The 18,716-nt window shown below is 36.3% G+C and overlaps 1 protein-coding gene across 1 annotated transcript; it reads left to right on the top strand.

The window, feature by feature from the left end:
- The first annotated feature begins 2,480 nt into the window (after window positions 1–2,480).
- On the top strand, window positions 2,481–18,181 carry LOC123547345 (cytochrome P450 2B1-like). The gene is made up of 11 exons (XM_045334368.2): window positions 2,481–2,742; window positions 4,326–4,494; window positions 5,751–5,972; window positions 6,569–6,689; window positions 7,766–7,870; window positions 8,364–8,487; window positions 10,978–11,134; window positions 13,974–14,110; window positions 14,957–15,053; window positions 15,396–15,605; window positions 15,818–18,181. Exons 2-11 carry the CDS (start codon window positions 4,359–4,361, stop codon window positions 16,003–16,005), a joined length of 1,497 nt encoding a protein of 498 aa, XP_045190303.1. The 5' UTR covers window positions 2,481–2,742; window positions 4,326–4,358; the 3' UTR covers window positions 16,006–18,181.
- Window positions 18,182–18,716: the final 535 nt, after the last annotated feature.

Consider the following 18,716-nt stretch of genomic DNA (forward strand, 5'->3'; position numbering starts at 1 on the left):
CAAGTTATTCGCGCAAGGCCATTCGCGCATGCGCAGTAAAATTATGTCATTCTTGCTGTACATAAAGCGTAGTCAGTGTAACGTCCTTTTTTATTAAAATATTTTGAAGTGGATTTTGTCAAGAACAAGGTAAGTTGTTACCAACAATATTGTTTTTGATGACAATGCATTTTGAGTGCCAATTCACATGCGTTGATCTAAATTTTAGAATAAACCAAACTCATAGCGAGTCCCTAAGTGATGACCTACTTACAATGTACACTCTCAATAGGAAACATAAATAAATAACATGCTTTAGAAGACTTTTTGCTTAGTTACGCATTTTAATAGGTTTATAGAGGTGAGTCGCAGTCAAAGTATCATTTTTTAATGTGCATAAATGTGAAGTTTTTGAAGACGGAATAATGTAAAACAATAGACCACGTGATTTTTGGCGCGATTTTACTACACATACATGTACATATGCTACTTTTGGCAGGTGGCGCTGCGAAGGTTTTTCCAATTATTAAATGAAGCTATTTATAAACATATCCCAATGTCTGAAACAGTTACTGAAACATTAGGCATTTTAATTTATCAATTTGAGACCGCGTCAGAACTTTTGACTCGGTGTCTTGGAGAGAATTTTCTCTTGTACATACTTCCTGATAACAAGAGGCGCGAGGCAGTATGAAGAGATAGATAGTGGAAATAATCCGATGTATAAGCTTGTCTAAAGAGATAACAGGTCTAGGATTTTGTATGTTCTGTAAAATTATAGATAGAAAAATCTTAAAAATCGTGGATGGTCCTAGTCCTAAATATAAGACCTGACATGACTCATATCACTTTATAAGTTCATTTTAATTGATATTTTACATTTTTGGTTGCGGGTTTAACCCGCTACCAAAGTTAAGTGCATTTCTGACAATCATGTAACATCTTTATTTGATTCCAAATAACATCCAAAGGATGTTCATGTGCTACACAAAGTAGTCCCATTCATGAACGATGCGGATGAATTATCAATGATCAAGTGGTTCTTATTCATCCTCTATCCATTCACACTGGCCATTTAGATTGTATAAGATTTGTCAATGATTAGGTATTCCAGCCCATGGTTACATCACTGCTGACTTCCAGCTGTTCATGTAAGGTCAGGTAGAGTTTATCTTAGATATGAGGCACATTAGTATTTGTTTCTCATACATATATATTTATAGATTGGCATTTAAAATGAAAATAACACTAGCAAAAGCCGCAACCACCAGACATCTCAAGGCTTTGATTTATTTTCCATGTGATGTCAGGTCTTAACGTTGAACTGAAATAACGTACAGCACAAAAATCGCTTCAGATCTGAATTGTGATCTGAAGTTTTTTAACGACTTTCTGGCAAAAATGACTGAAACTTCACATTGAGTGTGAAGAATAATCATAAATGTGCTTTATGGCAGCAATTAAAAGTTATATTTTACCTTATTTGTTATCAATTATCCGATTAATTAATCCAGTATCCAGTCCGTTGAAAATTTTGAATAGTGGCACGGTAATAACCGACGGTGTTCCGGATGTAAACATGATTTGCATATCAGAATTATTTCTTGAACGAAAGTTACCTTTTCTCTATCCCATAGAGAAACTATAAATGTCAATAATATTTCTATTTTCAGAAGAGACATTTAAAATTAATAAAGATAAAAATAGAAAATATACATTTATGATGAAAATAAATCAAAATTACAATGAAAATATATGGCGGGAAATACTTTTTCGTCTACCGCCGATCAAGTTTAATTGGTACTTTCAATTTCGAAACAGGCACGTCGAATATAAACAGTCGATGTCAAAAAGATGAAGCGTCATTTCGTGGATAATAATGGATTGTAAATCATTTTAACCTTGCAGAATTGAAGCAAAGGTATTTTTGTTCCATCTAGGTACAAAGTTTACGGACTTTATAATGTTTTAGAAATTGAATTTATACTACACTTCTTTCATACTTAACGTTTAGACGTCGAAAAAGGCTTTGATAGTAAAAATGTAAAATGTCAGAATATTGAATGTTGAACTTTAAATGACAACTTTTCCACGTCTAATTGTTTGGACTAGGATGGTCCATATATGTACAGTTTTAGGCAATGCTACCTACCAAATATCAAACGCCTAGGCCAAGAAGAATTTTTCCCTATATAAGTCTATGTTAAATTTGGGTCCCCCAGGGCAGGGCCTCTTTTCATCCCAGGGGCATAATTTGAAGAATTTTGGTAGAGGACCACAAGGCAATGCAAAATACCAAATATCAAAAGCATAGGCCTTGCAGTTTCAGGCAAGGAGATTTTTAAAGTGTTTTCCTATATGTCTATGTAAAACTTGAGACCCCCCAGGGCAGGGCCTCTTTTCACCCCAGGGTTATAACCTAAACAAATTTGGTAGAGGACCTCAAGGCAATGCTAAAACTCAATTGCAGACGACAAGAGACGAAGTGGCATGGAGGACATGGAGTTAATTGTTGAAGGAAAAGTAGTGAAGACAAACAGCGGTCTACTGAGCTACAATTCAAACGTTTTCGCCACGCCTATTTCGAACGCACGTGTAACAAGGGCAGCAGACGAGAATGACGTCATGGATATGCTGACATATCGCAGCAGAAGTGAATCTCAGGGGAACCTGAAATTAGAGATGCCCAACCTAAAATACAAAGATGTGAACTAATGGTCGCGTGTCTACAATCATCTAGTTTTGCCAAAGAAGATATTACAGGTTAGTAGATCTTTTTAAAGGGACATGACTCTACAGTAGTTTGATCACACAAAGGGAAAAGCAATAAATAAAATCAAATCGTAAAAATAATAATTGTCTGTAGAAATTTCGAAACCTTTGACCAACTTTATGGAGGTATATATTCAATGCCACGCAATGACATAGCTCAGACTATTTTTTGTAATAAAAGGCATTCAGTGACATATCTCATTTCAATTTACACATCTACCGATGCATTAGTCAAAATAATTCGACGTTCACACATTGGTTCAGATTGTTTTATATTTGTGACGGGCAATCTAACATCAAAACTTTGAAGGACCAAAAAAATGGAGGATAAAACACAGTACACAGTCATGTATATGGGCGGCGGTTACCGCCAAAATTAGTAAATATACAATCTACTCAAAAACAAGTCAGTCAGTGCATAGCATTTTTTTTTTATCACAAATCATTTCTTGCACTATAAAAAGTGTTGTAGAAACACGAATTTGTCTTATTAATAAGTGATGTGCGCTTTAGTATGCAATGTATAAAATGTCATTAAGTAAATAACAGGTAACACTGGGTCAATATTTGCAAATATTACAAAGTTTAAAAGGTGGAACGATTGCTGTCGAAATAAAAGTAAGCAAAATCTGTCACTTTAGTATGCAATGTATAAAATGTCATTGAGTAAATAACACGTGATAATATTTGTAAATATTGCAAAGTTTAAAAGGTGGAACGTTTGCTGTCGGTATAAAAGTAAGCAATATCTGTCGCGTTTAATATTGTGACTATTGAATAGTTAGAAATTTCTTGTGATTTTAAGTCTTTTAACAGAATTTTTTAACAAAGTTAGTTTCCTTGTTAGTATATGTCAAACATTTTAATGAATATGCGAAGTAGTTCTAGAGTAATGAATATTTATAATTTAATACTTTTAGTTTTTATTTGCTTTCGTTATTAAGGTAGTGGACCGTTAATGACTATCGACAAATTACGTAATCCTCATATGCGATTTCGGCATTCTCCGGTTTTTACGTTTACATGCAAAGAATGCCGAATGGCCTAAATCATACGGAAATTTAATACTGAGTGTCATTACGGGTCCCAAAGTTACTTATCGGTCAAGCTTGAATATTCGCTCTTTTTAATCAGCTTTATTTTTTTTATCAAAATAAGTGTGTTCGTGGTAACCAGCAGGATATATACAAATGAGCCGTGCCATGGGAAAACCAACATAGTGGGTTTGCGACCAGCATGGATCCAGACCAGCCTGCGCATCCGCGCAGTCTGGTCAGGATCCATGCTGTTCGCTAACAGTTTCTCCAATTCCAATAGGCTTTAAAAGCGAACAGCATGGAGCCTGACCAGACTGCGCGGATGCGCAGGCTGGTCTGGATCCATGCTGGTCGCAAACCCACTATGTTGGTTTTCCCATGGCACGGCTCAAATGATAACAATGTTGTTGTTACCGACTGTCAGCCTTGCAGTAAACGTTGTATATTGTTATCTGTCACTTTATTGACCTGTCCAGCTAGTGTACATAGGTGTAAAGTGGCTATTTTACTGATATAACGGTGTGTTTTATTTTTCAGAAGGGACATTATTGAAGGTATTTAATTCACACAATGGATTTTATGCAACTGTTGTTAGATCCTGTTTGTATTGTGGCCATTGCTCTAGCATTACTCAGCATCCTGTATGTACTTAAAAGGAACGGGTACAATAACTTGCCACCAGGACCAAAACCATGGCCTATTGTAGGTAAGATAGGTTTTATATTTTAAAACACAATTACTTGAACTGCTTGGCATAAAGTTTTATACAACAAATTAGTTATAACGTAAAATGTTATATTAGGATTTTAATGATGTCTTCATTTACAGTGACCATTTAGATTCTAGTAATATAAGATCTATAAATAATAAGGTATATTGCAGCCCATGATTATGTCACTGCTTTCCAGCTGGCTATTTAGATAACTTCGTGTGAGGTCACGCACAGTTCATCTTAAATTTGTGGCACATTTGTATTTGTTTCTCATATATGCATTTTAATACTTTAGCATTTGCTTTGTTACAAATAGAGTGTTTCAAATAGATCAGAAGTATATTAATAATAATTTATAAGTAAGATATTTATAAAGTAAAGTTGATGAATGTTGATAATTTTCTGTGAAGTTTTGTTCTTGAAACCGTTTGTAATTTTTGTTGTAAAAAGTTAGATTTTGTACTTGTGACATTACATTTTTAATACAGTAGACAAAATGTAAATTTAGGTATTTAATATATGGCATTGTTGCAATAAATCAAACAATAAATCTACCAAAACCCACCCATCAAACGTCTCAATGCTTTGATTTCTATAATCTATTATAGAGTTTTATTTAAGGACTACATAGAGCGGGATACATATTAGCATTTATATTAGAGAAAGTATGTTTATACTTAGGTTAGAATAACTCTTGGTAAGGCAACTACGAATAAGCAGTACGTGTAAATTATCTCTTGTTGAATTCGAAGCTTCGAACAAAATCCTTTACCTGGCCAAAATCGTGTAAACCAGCTTTACAGACAATTTTCAGTCCTGTAGATGAACTACATATACATTGTATTTACTCAGTTCAAATACTTTATTTACTTACATACAAATTTACATGTAAATTACAGACTGTATTGGGTAGAGAGATTTAAATTTGTTTGTTCCTATACAGTTATTTGTCTTTCGTATTTTAAACCTAGTATACGCATAGTACTGTGTATACAAACAAACTTTACTTAGATTCTGTGTTGTAAATATGAAATTTAGGCATAACTGAGCCTGTATTTGTCTTGTTCAAAAGTGTAAAAGCACACCATTCCGATGCCTTACAACTCACGATTTTCTGTGACTTCCAGAATGCACAGATCACATTGTCTGTGGTTAAAGATTTCAGTTTGATATTCATGTAACAAGTTAGTTTGTACAAGAAGTATATGAGCGTAATCCGTAATACGTAATAACTGTTTTGTTCTTAACAGGTAATATTCCGAATGTGAGGGGAGGTGGAGCTATATACGAGGTAGCCACAAACCTGAGACAACAATATGGAGATGTGGTTCGGCTGAAACTTGGTCCAATAAATAACTTGATATTGATCATGGGGAAAGACAAGATACATAAAGCTGCGGTCACCATGAATGATAAATTCAAATACAGACCTACAAATTTCTTTGCCACGAATTACATATTTAAGCAGAAAGGTGAGGCAATACTAATTTTTTTCCCTCTGTGCAATTCATCTCGAATAGAAAAGTTGCGAAATTGCCTTATTTTCTTTTTAGATTTGCCTTAGTATTAAAATAGAAAGAAAAAACACCATAAGGTATCTAACGCATTGCGACAGTTGTTCCGGATTTCGATGCTGCGGCTATAGGTGAAGTTACAGGATGCGTCAGAACATTGCAATTTGGATATGCTTGTTTAAATTGCAGTTGGTTGAGGCATTATTTAGCTCATTGTAACAAAAGTTGCTTTAACAAATCCAAATCAGGGTAGTGAGTATTCGACGAAACTGGTTGTCTATCATAGCGTGCACAAAGGCCATCTGAAATTTTCTTAAATATCAGCATTATAATTGAGCCGCGCCATGAGAAACCCAACATAGCATTCGCGCAGTCTGGTCAGGATCCATGCTGTTCGCTTTCAAAGCCTGTTGCAATTACAGAAACCGTTAGCGAATAGCATAGATTCTGACCAGACTGCGCAGATGCGCAGGCTGGTCTGGATCCATACTTGTCGCAAACGCTCTATGCTGATTTTCTCATGGCGCGGCTCATATGCTGATCTTTTTTTTCAGGAATTGTTCTTTCAAATGGCGATGTTCATGCAGCCATTCGGAAGTTCACTCTTGGTACCATGAGGGATTTTGGAGTTGGTAAGAAAAGTCTCGAAGGGCGGATGCAAGAAGAGGCTGGAATGTAAGGAATAAATTTTGCTCTTTTTTTTAATTTTACAATTAAGTGGAAGGCATGCTGAATAAAAATTGATTTTATATGAAAGCTTTCGTCCAGCCATTCATAACATTGAAAAAGATACGGTATTTTGTAAATGAAAGCAGCCGTTTTAGTGTGTTTGGCGATGGCATTTACACACTACTCGATTATTATTTAGGATACGGGTGCATTTAAAATAGATTAATTGATTTTAAGATGTAAAGTGTGATGATCTATTTTGTTCCAGTTGGAAAAAATAGAGAGATTATTTTATATGATTAAATAAATACAGTTAAAACAAATATGTCATAAAAGTAAAATAAAATCTGCAATTTAGTTTACGTTGCCATGGTAACAAATGGTTGCCACTTTTTAAAAGAATATCGAATGTTCATAACATTTTTATTTCTTAGGCGATTTTGCAGTATTTCACTGCCTTGGATGTAGGGATAACTCATGTTTTTTTCGTGTTAAAAAATCTGCAGAATGCCGAGGGATTGGGTAGTACCAACGATTCCCGAGAAATTCTGAAGATGTTATAACTATACTAGCATAAAACGCGTTAAAACTAAGTAAATGAATATATTGTCCCTCAACGTCATTAAAATTCCATGAAATGCGCAGTAAAATCTACGTTGTTTTTTTTTCACGTTGACGTCATTTCCTTTTGAATTATCCGTTTTGGGGCCGTAATACATTTACGCTTTGCCACGGAACGCGAATATATAAAAAGGTGTTATAACAGCACCTGAGCGCGAGAATTTCTCTGTTAACACACGTTTTCTCTCCTGTTAAAACACCCCCGAAAAGTGACAATAACAGCAGTTTTATGCTAGAATGATAAGAGAGAAAACGTGTGTTAACAAGGAGATTCTCGCGCTCGCGTGCTGTTATAACACCTTTTTATATATGTGCGTTCCGTGGCAAAGCGTAAACGCCATTCGGTCCCAAAACGGATAATTCAAAACGAAATGACGTCAACGTAAATATCGCCAGAATTTGTACGTGCATAAATTCTAGAAAATATGTTTATTCTACGTTTATATGTACTTCATTTACAGGTTGACCGAAGTATTAGAGAAACAAGGAGGCAAACCTGCTTATCTTCTAGACACCTTTAAAATGGCAGTGGCGAATATTATTGCAGGAATAGTATATGGAAATAGGTATGCAGTAATATTATTAGAATAATGTAATAAGGTTAAATAAAGTTGAAATTCGTTCAAGTACCATACCGAAGAGACGTGTACAACGTATCATTTTACATTTTAAGTCAAATTTCGGTTCTCTCGAAGTAAAACAATTCGAGATAGCCAACTTCCAATACCGACTATTGCAGGTATAGTTTGCGGAAGTTGGCGTGCACTAATATCATTGCAAGAATGTTATAAGGTCATGTACGAAAGTTCGGTGGTGACCACGTTTCACTATTCCTATTTCCTATTTCTCATGTCCCATTTCTTATTATTCTGAAGCACCGTCGGAGTAAAACTTTCGCTAGAATGAGGTGTGTATTGTAATATCGCTAAAACATTACTGTTATCACAATCAAACAATGACTGTTGGAAAAAGTAAGAAGGAAACTATTTAAAAGAAAAGCCTATCGCTGTCTGTATCAGCTATACAACACCAACGTTTTTTTCCTGATCTGTTTACCAGGTTCGAGTACGACGATCCAGAGTTCCACGGGCTGATAGCAAACATTGATAGAATCTTTAAAGACCTAAGTATATTTCTGCCTGAAAATTCCTTTCCAGCATTAAGATTTCTGCCTGGATCTAAGGTAAAGAACTTTATTTGAGCCGCGCCATGAGAAAACCAACATAGTGGGTTTGCGACCAGCATGGATCCAGACCAGCCTGTGCATCCGCGCAGTCTGGTCAGGATCCATGCTGTTCGCTAATGGTTTCTCTAATTGCAGTAGGCTTTAAAAGCGAACAGCATGGATCCTGACCAGACTTCGCGGATGCGCAGGCTGGTCTGGATCCATGCTGGTCGCAAACCCACTATGTTGGTTTTCTCATGGCATGGCTCATTTTAAGTATTACATGCAAGATAATGGTAGTCCAGGGCGAGTTGATTCGTAATGTACATAGTGTGTGAAATACAAACATATTACTTCATCCTTGACGCAAGCGGAGACAATATCAGAAGTGACAGATCATGCTCACGCGCATTTTTTGTTCTTTACGTTGATATACATGTATTGAAATCCTTATTTCGTATGGTCACCTATTTCTGCCATATTGTTCTGGCGGGATGGCGTTTTAGAGCCAACACGCTAGGACGACAAATAAGAGCCCCCATGCAACACATGAGATATTTGTAGTTCTAGCGAGGACACAGACACAAATTAGCGCCCCCATACGACACATGAGATATTTGTAGTTCTAGCGAGGACACAGACACAAATTAGCGCCCCCAAACACGAGATATTTGTAGTTCTAGCGAGGACACAGACACAAATTAGCGCCCCCATACGACACACGAGATATTTGTAGTTCTAGCGAGGACACAGACACAAATTAGCGCCTCCATACGACACACGAGATACTTGTAGTTCTAGCGAGGACACAGATACAAATCAGTGCCCCCATACGACACACGAGATACTTGTAGTTCTAGCGAGGACACAGACACAAATTAGCGCCCCCATACGACACACGAGATATTTGTAGTTCTAGCAAGGACACAGACACAAATCAGTGCCCCCATATGACAAATGAGATATTTGTAGTTCTTGTGGGGCACATACACACGCACGGACGGACGGACGCACACCCAAATATCATCGTTCTGGTGTGTTGGGATTGTATTTATAAAGTTTCAAAATCCGCCTGGTGATTCTCGCGTCGATTTGACATACAAGAATAGAGTGTGTTTGGTTTAAAATGTTACAGATTGTGTGAGGATTGTAGAAATACAGTGTAACAACTTCAATTTGCCCTAAAAGTCTATTATTCGTCTTTCAAACATTATTTTGTTACTGATATTTATTTTTACTCTTGTTTCCCTTGTTACAAAAAAAAACGATCTTACTTCTAAAGCAAAGGCCAGTTAACATTATATATCTTTAAGTTAAGGCAATACACTAACTAAACTTTGTCGGATATATAATTTTGTATAATTTCCACTTTTACCACATTCCTTGAGATGATTTCTCTTTGTCAAACCACATGGAAGCCAATGGGCGCGTAGCTTTTCTTCTCATGGCATTATTGAAAATTGTTAGAATTTTCTTGTCAGAAGCAGATTATCTGATTTTAAAATAATTTCAGGCAATTCTTCCTTGATTGACCGCCACTAATATTGTTTAAATCGTTCATTTTTATTGAAAATTATGGCCACTAAAAGGCCAAGAAAAATCTTTGAAGATCTCTTCCCTTAATCCCTTGTCCCTGCTGAATAGTTTCAGAGGATTTTTTTCTTGGAGGATCCCACACCGAGACATTATTTTGTTCTGATTCGTCAAAAAGCATGGCATCGAGAGATATACATTTGTATCTCTCCTAAAAAATTGCTGGTTCGTTATTGAAATGAATAATGGTTTTTATTGTGTGGTTCGTTATTGAAATGAATGATGTTTTTATTGTGTGACCCTCTTCCAAGTTTATTCGAACTATTTTGATTCGTCAAAATTCATAGCCATCGGACCTAAGAATACAAAAAATCTTCAAGCGTCATCGTCTCTTAGACAGATGAGCTGACTTTTAAATAATGCCACGGAATATTCTTTCGGTGACTTATACCAAGTTTGTTAAAATTATTCCAGTTCTTCATATAGCATTTCCTATATATTTATGTACAAAGTGGAAAGCACTTGCCCAATTTCAAATCATTTATCTTGCGGAACCCTTTGAAACTCGGGTGGGCGATCTATGGCCATCATGGCACTCTTTAGTACCGATTGTTAGGCCTCTTTCTTGCTCGCCAGACATTGTTTCCATACTATCTACACCTGCTGGAGGGACTACATATTTACTTTAGAATATACGTAATACCGCACCATTTGAGGTAGAAATGTCAGTTTCTTCCCAGATGGCATGACCCGGAAGCTCCTAGAAATTCCCCAAATCGAAATCACGGGTCTTCACCTGATATACAAGTACCTTAAGGGCAAAAAAGAAATAATAAAATGCACTAAAGCTTTTAAAACTAATTCATTTGTAACTTAGAATGCGACCGTGAAAGCTATTATGTTTTAGTAAACCAGTGAAAGTCATTAAATAAATGCATGCATTACGTAAAGATATATATCTGTTTGTAATTCCAGCTAAGCAAAGTGTTCACAATTTTCAAAGATCTTGAAAAATATGCCAAAAGTCGCATTGAAGAACATCGTGCCACATTTGACCCTGATAACATCCGAGATTTTGTTGATATATTCTTGAAGCACGAAGGAGAAAGTTCTGGAGATGACGCTATCAATGGTAATTGTTATTCTTATGTCATTATTTTTCTACCGACGAAGTTGCTATTTGACCCATATACCAGTTATTTAATGTGTTATATCATGGTTCGGCATTTTTGTCAGTTAAAAACATAAAATTAAGAAGTCAGACATTGTATTTTCTGCAATAAACAACTGTTGATGCGCGGACAGGTGATAGAATTGACGTCAAATACCCCCATGAAACTTGTTTTTATCCCCCGCCGATGAAATCGGGAGGAGGATATTGAAATGGCGTTGTCCGTCCGTCACGTCCGTCCGAGCTCACATTTGCATACTTAGGTGGCTATAGGAACAATAGGTAACTGTACTTTTTCTTTGATGTCATTCATTCCGTAAGGCTTTTATGTGGCTATTTTTCTCTTACGTGGCTAAAAGAACAATAGAGAGAACAAAAGAGTAGCCACATAAGTATCCATATGTAGGAACGTGCGTCCGTCCGCAGCCATTTCTCAGTAACTAGCAGGTAGAATTTCATGAAACTTGAAATAAACATGAACCAACATACTGCGATGATGCCCGTCAAGTTTTTTCTTTTGATTGGTCAATTTCCCTTAGAGTTATTGTCCTTGATTTAATGAAAAATGTCCAAAAATGTCCATCAGCAGCCATTTCTCAGTAACTAGCAAGTAGAATTTTATGAAACTTGAAATAAACATGAACCAACATACTGTGATGATGCCCGTCATTTTTTTTTTTTTTGGATTGGGCAATTTCCCTTAGAGTTATTGCCCTTGATTTAATGAAAAATCCACGTCTGCAGCCATTTCTCAGTAACAAGCTGGTAGAATTTCATGAAACTTGAAATAAATATGAACCAACATACTTCGATATGCCTGTCATTTTTTTTAATTGGTCAATTTTCTTTAGGGTTATTGCCCTTTAATTGTTTAAAAATCTACAGATTTGTACATAACAAACCAACCAATTGGTAGAATTTCATTAAACTTCTTTCATTCATTTCCATGAACATTATTATAAACATGTGAAGTTGTGTACCCACACCTGGTCACCACCTTGCCTTGGTCACACCCCCTCCCCCTCTCCCCCAAAAATAATTTTTCATTCCTTTTTATTATTTTTTTTCAAATCTTCCGTGAATATTTATCAACATGCAAAGTTGTATCGTTCCTCTACCTCACTCCTCAACCAAGTCATGCCCACCACCCCGATCATGCATCATCCCCCCTCACCCATTTTTTTTTTCATTTTTAATATTCCATCAATATTTATAATCAACATGTGATGTTTTGTACCCTCACCCGGTTACCCCCCCCCCCCCCCCCCCCCCCCCCCCCCCAAACAACCAAAAAATATCATTCATTTTCTGTTTAATTGATTTGGACTAATGAAATTATTTGCTTCTTAGTAACATCCTTAACTTTTTGACGGATATATTTTTTTGCCATTCCTCACCACAAACCCTTTCGGCGGGGATTCCAATAAGGTTATAACACACTAAATAGTTGTTGTTCTTTATTCTATATAAAATTGACCTATTTCCAATGACCGCAGCACACATCAGGACCCATTTTAAATTTCTGTAACTTACATTTTCTTGAAGAATATTCTCAGTGCTAACTAAAAATCAAAAGAAAAGTTGGGGTCATTTTTGATGCAAGGAAAATAATTTCAGTCAAACACACAAACTGCAAAATCAGCTAAAAAATGAGACCCCAAATTATACTGGTGGTGTATGATCTAAGTTTCCATGAAAAATTTTGTCATGTTGTTATTTCATTATGAAAATGCTACCTACATGTCAAGCAGAGATCTGTCATGTGATTTTAGCAAAAAAATTGCAAAGAAAATAAGGAAAATAGCTCTATAGAGCAGAAAGACTGAGGACTATTTGTGTACGCCATAATGCGACTACCATTTTTTTCGCGCCATTTTTCTATTTAGTGTCTGTATGCCATAAATCGAATTTGCTTGTTACTACTAGGAAGAATGAAGTCAAGCATAACTTTTACCATCATGAGCATGTTTAAATTAAAATAAACAATACCGTCTTCTTCTGGGTTGTCGTCTGATTAACCACAGTTCATCAATCAGATGAGCGGATAAATAACAACTCAAAACAAATTTCACAGGAATGTTCCTTGGGTGACACTCTACCAAATTCTTCAAATAATTCAGTCTCTTTAAAAAATATGGGGCTAGTTTTCTCTACATGACTATAGCCAAAACTTAAAAAAAAAACTTTTCCTCTGAAGTTATCAGATGACCCAATTTCAAATTAATAAGCAAAATTATGTTTGTTTTGCAAAATTAATATATGCATTTCACCGTGATCTTGATTTATCCGACATTGGAGTATGCGGAAAAAACCCCCAGACAAATTGCTTTGTTGTTAGATTTTGAGATACACCTGTACACGTTACATCGTATAAAGTTCCCTTCGTGTAATATCAAGTATCAAAGAGACACCCTTCGAATGATTTGTTCATCAATGCTGTGGTTTCGAAACAACGCTTTGAGTTTGTGTAGAAGGAACCCAGCATGGGAACTACCAAGGAGCCAATCCTGAAATGATCCATTCTGTTCGCTTTCAAAGCCTATTGCAATTACAGAAACCATTAGCGAACAGCATGGATCCTGACCAGACTGCGCGGATGCATAGGCCGGTCTGGATCCATGCTGGCCGTAAACGCACTATGTTGGTTTTCTTATGGCGCGGCTCAAATATTAACCTGTAAGCACCTAATGCTATCCTCAATACATTTAGTAGTAAAGGATTTCGCGCTCAGATGGCGCTGTTAACTGCGTATTATTTTTGTCGACTTACACTAAACATGAATATACTTTACAATTTTCAGAGGATAACTTGTTCAGAGTAATCGTTGATCTTTTCAATGCTGGTACTGACACAACGGCTACCACCGTTACCTGGGCAATTATTCATCTTATTAAACAGCCTGACATACAGGACAAATGTAGGAAAGAGATCATGGAGGTAACAGAATTTTAGCACCTAATAGCCACCTATCTACACATTAAAATTAATTAGCACGACTAATCTAATCTGTATTTGCACGAGGGGATGGTCCCATGGTCCCGACATGTAAGTGCTACACGCCAGGCACACCATTGCCGTTTTATGGTGACGTCAAAAATGACGTTACACATCCATGACTGACCAACTACATTAATTTTATTATGTTGTACTGTCAGATAAACAGATTCTAATATGGCTGGGTTTGGTTGTCGATAAGCTGTATATATACTAAAAAATGCGCCAAAAACGTTTCAATGCGCGGACTGGTTAGAGGGCATTGTGACATCAATTACGACGTCAATATGTTGCATGACGTCTACTTCGTTTCTACTCGGATATATACAGTCAAACATAATTTTAATCAAAATAGTTCAATGAGCATGTAAGAATGGAAACAATCAAGACCTAATTTTTCCTTACTCCTAAACGTATACTGGAATTCAGGTTACGCCCTCGTGCAAATACAGGTATAGTTGTGTAAATAACCACTGTAAGCCCACTATTGCCATTCAATGTATTATTATCATATACCTTAATATGAAAGTAACAAAATTACATAGGCCCGGGCCAAGAACTGGAAGCGGGCTCTATAACTTTGTGAATGAAAACACATTGAGATACATTCGTTTTTATTCTTCAAATAACGTATTTTAAAATTATATATATATTATCAAGCATAAAATGATATTTAGAATTTCTTGATATGCAAAAGTAGAGTAAATTGTTAAACTTTCTTTTATAATGTTACTAGAGATAAACAATCAAAGAACGGAAAAACTTCAAGTTAACGACGATGTATTTCAGGTTGTTGGAACAGGAAGATATATAAGTCTTGAAGACAAGAAAAATATGCCATATTTACAGGCATTTATTCACGAAGTTCTACGATATTGTACGATTGGTGTGTAAATACTTATAGTTTTCAACCATTCAAGCTCGTACATGCTGTACGTATTCGCGAACAATTTCAAATTGTTTACCTTTATGATATACTCTTTGTGGTTTCGGAGAAAAAGGAGAACAGGATGTATAATACAAGTAATAAAAATAACTGACATTTTATGCTTTGTAAACTTAGTATGTCACACTCAAGCTTATTTGTAAGAGTTCATATTTCAAGCCTTTACAAGCCGCGTTGGGAATGCCAAAAAGATGAGTTTCATACTTAGAACATAAGTGCGTCCCTAAGATATGCTAGCCTTTTTACTGTTACCGATTTATCTTACCATTTCTACTTCTCTAGCCCCACAAACAGTACCACATACCGTGATGGAAGACACGGAATTTGAGGGCTATACCATACCAAAGAACAGCATTGTATTGTTCATCATCTATACTCTACTGATGGATAAAGAAAAATGGGGTGACCCAGAAAATTTCAGACCCGAAAGGTTCCTTTCTGAAACAGGCCAATTAGCAGAAGACAAGGCACATTTTGCACCATTCGGTTTGGGTATGAATTAAGTCATACATTCAGCTATTTTTGGAATTAGAATACTCCTATAACATTAGAATGCGTTTAACAGGTACCGTTGTTTTTTACAAATTATTTCGTTAGTCTTCGAGTTAATTCTATCCAAAAAGATTCTGTCAAGTACAGTGCGTCAAAACTGCTTGAAGTTTTTCTTTCTATCATGTCCACAAAAATATCTTTTTATTCTATAGGTGGCAGGTCGTGCGTTGGCAAGCATTTAGCAAAACAGGAACTCTTTATATTTCTGGGAACTTTGATACAGCGGTTTAAGTTCAAGTCTCCGCCAGGGAGTCCCCCTCCGTCTACACGAAGAATTCAGACTGGGATAACTAGCCAACCGGAAAGATACGACATTTGTGCCGTACCACTCAACAAATAATTTACCACAAATTAAGGAATTTGTGTTAGCATTTACGTTGCTATATATTAGCAGAGGATCTAGTTTTTGTATTCTTTGAGGCAGTTAGAAATTTCTGTTTATTCAGTACAGTTGCATTTATACAGTAACTGAATTTCAACAAGAGGGTCATGATGACCCTGAATCGCTCACCTGAGTAATATGAGCCACATGTTTAAAATGTCAAACTGATGCTAAAATATTACAAAGTAGGTCAGTAGGTCATATTCATTGTCACTGAAAGTCAGTTTTAAGACCGGAATGCAAAACTGTACATGTCATCCAACTTTCAAGGCTGTATCTTAAAAAACAAGAAGTAGGTCAGTAGGTTAAGGTCACAGTCAGGTGACCCCTAATTACTTGGGGTCATCAGGTAATTATATTAAAACAGTCTAGGAAATATGATCTGATAATTTTTGAAGTATTTATTCCTATATAACTCATACAGCAAGTGACCCCCAGGGCGGGGCCTCTTTTCACCCCAGGGGAATAATTTGAACAATCTTGTAAGACATCCACTAGGCAATGCTACATAACAAATATCAAAGGCCAAGGCCTTGCACTTTCAGACAAGAAGATTTTTCCCCCTATGTTAGTCTATGTTAAATTTGGGACCCCAGGGCAGGGCCTCTTTTCATCCCAGGGGCATAATTTGAACAATTTTGGTAGAGGATCACAAGGCAATGCAACATACCAAATATCAAAAGCCTAGGCCTTGCAGTTTCAGGCAAGAAGATTTTTAAAGCTTTTTCCTATACAAGTCTATGTAAAACTTGAGACCCCCAGGGCAGGGCCTCTTTTCATCCCAGGGTTATAAATTGAAAGATTTTGGTAGAGGACCTCAAGGCAATCCTACATACCAAATATCAAAGGCCTAGGTCTTGTGGTTTTAGACAAGAAGGTTTTTTCCTATATGTCTATGTAAAATTTGGGACTCCCGGGGCGGGGCCCCTTTTCACCCAAGGGGCATAATTTGAACAATCTTCATAGAGGACCATTAGATGATGTCACATGCCAAATATCAAGGCTCTACGCCTTGTGGGGTTGGACAAGAAGATTTTTAAAAATTTTCCTTTTGGTTGCCATGGCAACCAGAGTTCCGCATGGAATTCAATTCTTTGAACAGTTTTGAAAGGTGACCACACAAGGATCGTTCCTATGAAGTTTGATGTAATTCTGTCCAGTGGTTTTCAAGAAGATTTTTTTAGAAAATGTTGACGGACGGACGACGCACGACACACGATGGACATTGAGCGGTCACAAAAGCTCACCATGAGCCTTTGGCTCAGGTGAGCTAAAATGTAGGTTCCTTGCACATGTAAAAATATTGAGAAAAAAAAAGAACTTTTAATCATACATGGAAGTCCTCGTTAAAGTCCGGCGACATGCAAATGAAGTAGTACATCGAGCTCAGCCAGACTATAAAACAAAAACAGCTGAACGTACATTATAAATCAGTCAGGTTTCTGATAGATAAGAATTTTTGACATTCTTTGATAGATCCAATGGAAATCCCCACAAATATGATGTGGTCAGGTAATAGGTTAGAACATATTGAAAATCAGTGAGTTATCAAAAATTTGGTAATGTATATAGAAACGATTATAACTTACAATGTCACCAAGTAAAAACCGTGAGAAAAACAGGAATACAGAGGGAAAAGAAAGAGTTAATATACAGTTTAGAATTGTTTTTTTTTTTGTAAACAAGAGGGCCATGAAGGCCCTGTATCGCTCACCTGACCTATTGACCTAAAGATCATCAAGATTAACATTCTGACCAAGTTTCATTAAGATATGGTCATAAATGTTGTCTCTAAAGTGTTAACTAGCTTTTCCTCTGATTTGACCCGGTGACCTAGTTTTTGACCCTACATGACCCAAATTCGAACTTGACCTAAAGATCATCAAGATTAACAATCTGACTAAGTTTCATGAAGATAAAATTATAAATGTGGCCTCTAGAGTGTTAACAAACTTTTCCTTTGATTTGACCTAGTAACCTAGTTTTTAACCTCACCTGACTCAGATTAAAACTTGACCTATAGATCATCAAGATTAACAATCTGACCAAGATTCATTAAGATATGGTCATAAATGTGGTTTCTACTGTTTTAACTAGCTTTTCCTTTGATTTGACCTGGTGACCTAGTTTTCGATTCTACATGACCCAGATTCAAACTGGACCTTGAGACCATCAAGATAAACATTCTGACCAAGATTCATGAAGATATAGTCATAAATGTGGCCTCTACAGTGTTAACAAGCTTTTCCTTTGATTTGACCTGGTGACCTAGTTTTTGATCCCAGATGACCCAATACCTAACTCGTCCAAGATTTTATTGAGGGTAACATTCTGACCAAGTTTCAATAAGATTGGGCCAAAATTGTGACCTCTAGAGTGTTAACAAGCTTATCCTTTGATTTGACCTGGGTGACCTAGTTTTTAAACCAGATGACCCAACATCAAAGTCGTCCAAGATTAAATTGTGAGTAACATTCTGATGAAGTTTCATTAAGATTAGGGCAAAATTGTGACCTCTAGAGTGTTAAAAAGCTTTTCCTTTGATTTGACCTGCTGACCTAGTTTTTGACTCCAGATGACCCAATATCGAACTCGTCCAAGATTTTATTAAGGGCAACATTCTGACGAAGTTTCATTAAGATTGGGCGAAAATTGTGACCTCTAGAGTG

This window comes from Mercenaria mercenaria, chromosome 9 (assembly GCF_021730395.1).
Source record: "Mercenaria mercenaria strain notata chromosome 9, MADL_Memer_1, whole genome shotgun sequence".
Taxonomy (NCBI): Eukaryota; Metazoa; Mollusca; class Bivalvia; order Venerida; family Veneridae; genus Mercenaria; species Mercenaria mercenaria.